We start from the raw sequence: 2,086 nt of genomic DNA on the forward strand, positions 1-2,086 counted from the left end.
AGTAGAGACGGGGTTTCACCGTGTTAGCCAGGATAGTCTCGATCTCCTGACCTCGTGATCCACCCGCCTCGGCCTCCCAAAGTGCTGAGATTACAGGCTTGAGCCACCGCGCCGGGCCCCAAACATTTAATTAGTGAATACTAAATCACTGCCCCAGGGGAAATACAGGGTTAACTTCCTGCTAGCCTGTGGTTACAATAACATTTTAGTCAACTGATCAATATGTATCCTTGTATGTGTTTTTCTGTGTAAAGAGACCTTATTTTATATATATTGTTTGATTTGTTAACACTGAACCCAAGGCCAACAGCACTGTAACTCATGCCTGAAGGAAGCTAATCTAACACATGTATTTTCTCTGTAAGGCATGTCACAGCTTTCTCACACGTAGAAACACTAGACAGCATTTCAGCACTATACTTGGGCCATTTTAAACAGTGAAATCACCAACAGAAAGCACAAAAATATGGCTCTAAATATACCATTAAAAGGATACACTTGTTTAGAGTAAGAACATGCACACTGGGGAGGGGACTTAAATTTTTCTTCACTCTGTTCATAAATGATGATGAAAATGCCAAAAGTATTGATTTTGGGGTTACAAATAAATTTTAGCAAGTAGGAGAATGTGCAGATATGGAATCCACAGATAATGAGGATGGACTATAAAGTGATTTCAGAGAGTGCTATTTAAAAATAAAAGTGGTGAGGAAATACAGTGTCATGGGGGTTGTTACATGTGACAGTGAGGTCAGAGAAGGACTTTCTGAGACCTGAGAATGAAGACCATGGAGGCATAGAGCTCCTCCTCTCTGAATCCATGCCCCCATCAGCCACATACCACATAGGGAGGCCACGGATGGGCCATGATGGGTGGTGGTAGCCTTTGCACCATGGTGAGCAGAGATGGCTGGCTCTCCTTAGGGCTCCGGCTGGAAGGTGTATACCGGAAAGGGGGCGCTCGTGCCCGCAGCCTGAAACTCCTGGCTGAGTTCCGTCGGGATGCCCGGTCGGTGAAGCTCCGACCTGGGGAGCATTTTGTGGAGGATGTCACTGACACACTCAAACGCTTCTTTCGTGAGCTCGATGACCCTGTGACCTCTGCACGGTTGCTGCCTCGCTGGAGGGAGGCTGCTGGTACTCCTAAGATCCCTGAGAACCAAGGCCCAACCAGGATCTCTGCCTTCCCCCACCAGAATCCATGGTTTGGCAGCCCTCCTCCCCATCACTTCCCACCCTGGGGGATCATCCAGAGACTTGGCTCAGGGGGAGGTGGGAAGGGGGCAGAGACACATCCATCCTGCGTTTGTGTCTAAAAATCCCTCCCTCCATACCAGCTGCCACTCTTTCTTCCTGGGTCCTCCCCAACCCTCCTCCATTCCATCCCCAGAGCTGCCCCAGAAGAATCAGCGCCTGCAGAAATATAAAGATGTGATTGGCTGCCTGCCGCGGGTCAACCGCCGCACACTGGCCACCCTCATTGGGCATCTCTATCGGTCAGTATAGCCAGACCCTCTGCAGGACCCTTCCTCACCTCAGTCTGACCCTGCACTTTCATTCATTTATTCATTCATTCATTGATTCCACAAACAGTTGTTAAGTGAAGGTATCATAGCATCAAGGTTCAGAGAATGGATTTGGGGGATCAGACAGACCTAGGCTTTAATCTGGTGCCATCATTGTAGCTGTGTGACTTTGGGTAAATTACTTGTACCTCAATTTCTTCATTTCTAAAAGGAAGTAATGGATGATGTAATGAATCATATCCACCTCATAGGTTATGAGAGAGTTAAATGAAGGCTGGGCGCATGGTGTCTCACGCCTGTAATCGCAACACTTTGGGAAACTGAGGTGGGCGGATCACCTGAGGCCAGGAGTTCAAGACCAGCCTGGCCAACATAGTGAAACCCAGCCTCTACTAAAAATACAAAAATTAGCCCTGCGTGGTGGTGCATACCTGTAATCCCAGCTACTCAGGAAGCTGAGGCACGAGAATCACTTGAGCCCGGGAGGTGGAGGTTGCAGTGAGCCAAGATTGTACCACTTCACTCCAGCCTGGGTGACAGAGACCCTGTCTCAAAAAAAA

General features: G+C 48.4%; 1 protein-coding gene across 2 annotated transcripts in view; it reads left to right on the top strand.

Annotated features, from left to right (window-relative positions):
• The window catches only part of ARAP3 (ArfGAP with RhoGAP domain, ankyrin repeat and PH domain 3), a 34,952-nt gene that overhangs the window by 25,502 nt on the left and 7,364 nt on the right, over positions 1-2,086 (top strand). For both annotated transcript variants that reach the window (XM_011973760.1, XM_011973751.1), the window contains 2 exons: positions 925-1,137; positions 1,391-1,496. In XM_011973760.1, coding sequence (XP_011829150.1) covers positions 925-1,137; positions 1,391-1,496 — 319 coding nt within the window. The remainder of the gene's footprint in view (positions 1-924; positions 1,138-1,390; positions 1,497-2,086) is intronic.

The sequence above is a fragment of the Mandrillus leucophaeus genome, unplaced genomic scaffold (assembly GCF_000951045.1).
Source record: "Mandrillus leucophaeus isolate KB7577 unplaced genomic scaffold, Mleu.le_1.0 Scaffold1003, whole genome shotgun sequence".
Classification (NCBI taxonomy): domain Eukaryota; kingdom Metazoa; phylum Chordata; class Mammalia; order Primates; family Cercopithecidae; genus Mandrillus; species Mandrillus leucophaeus.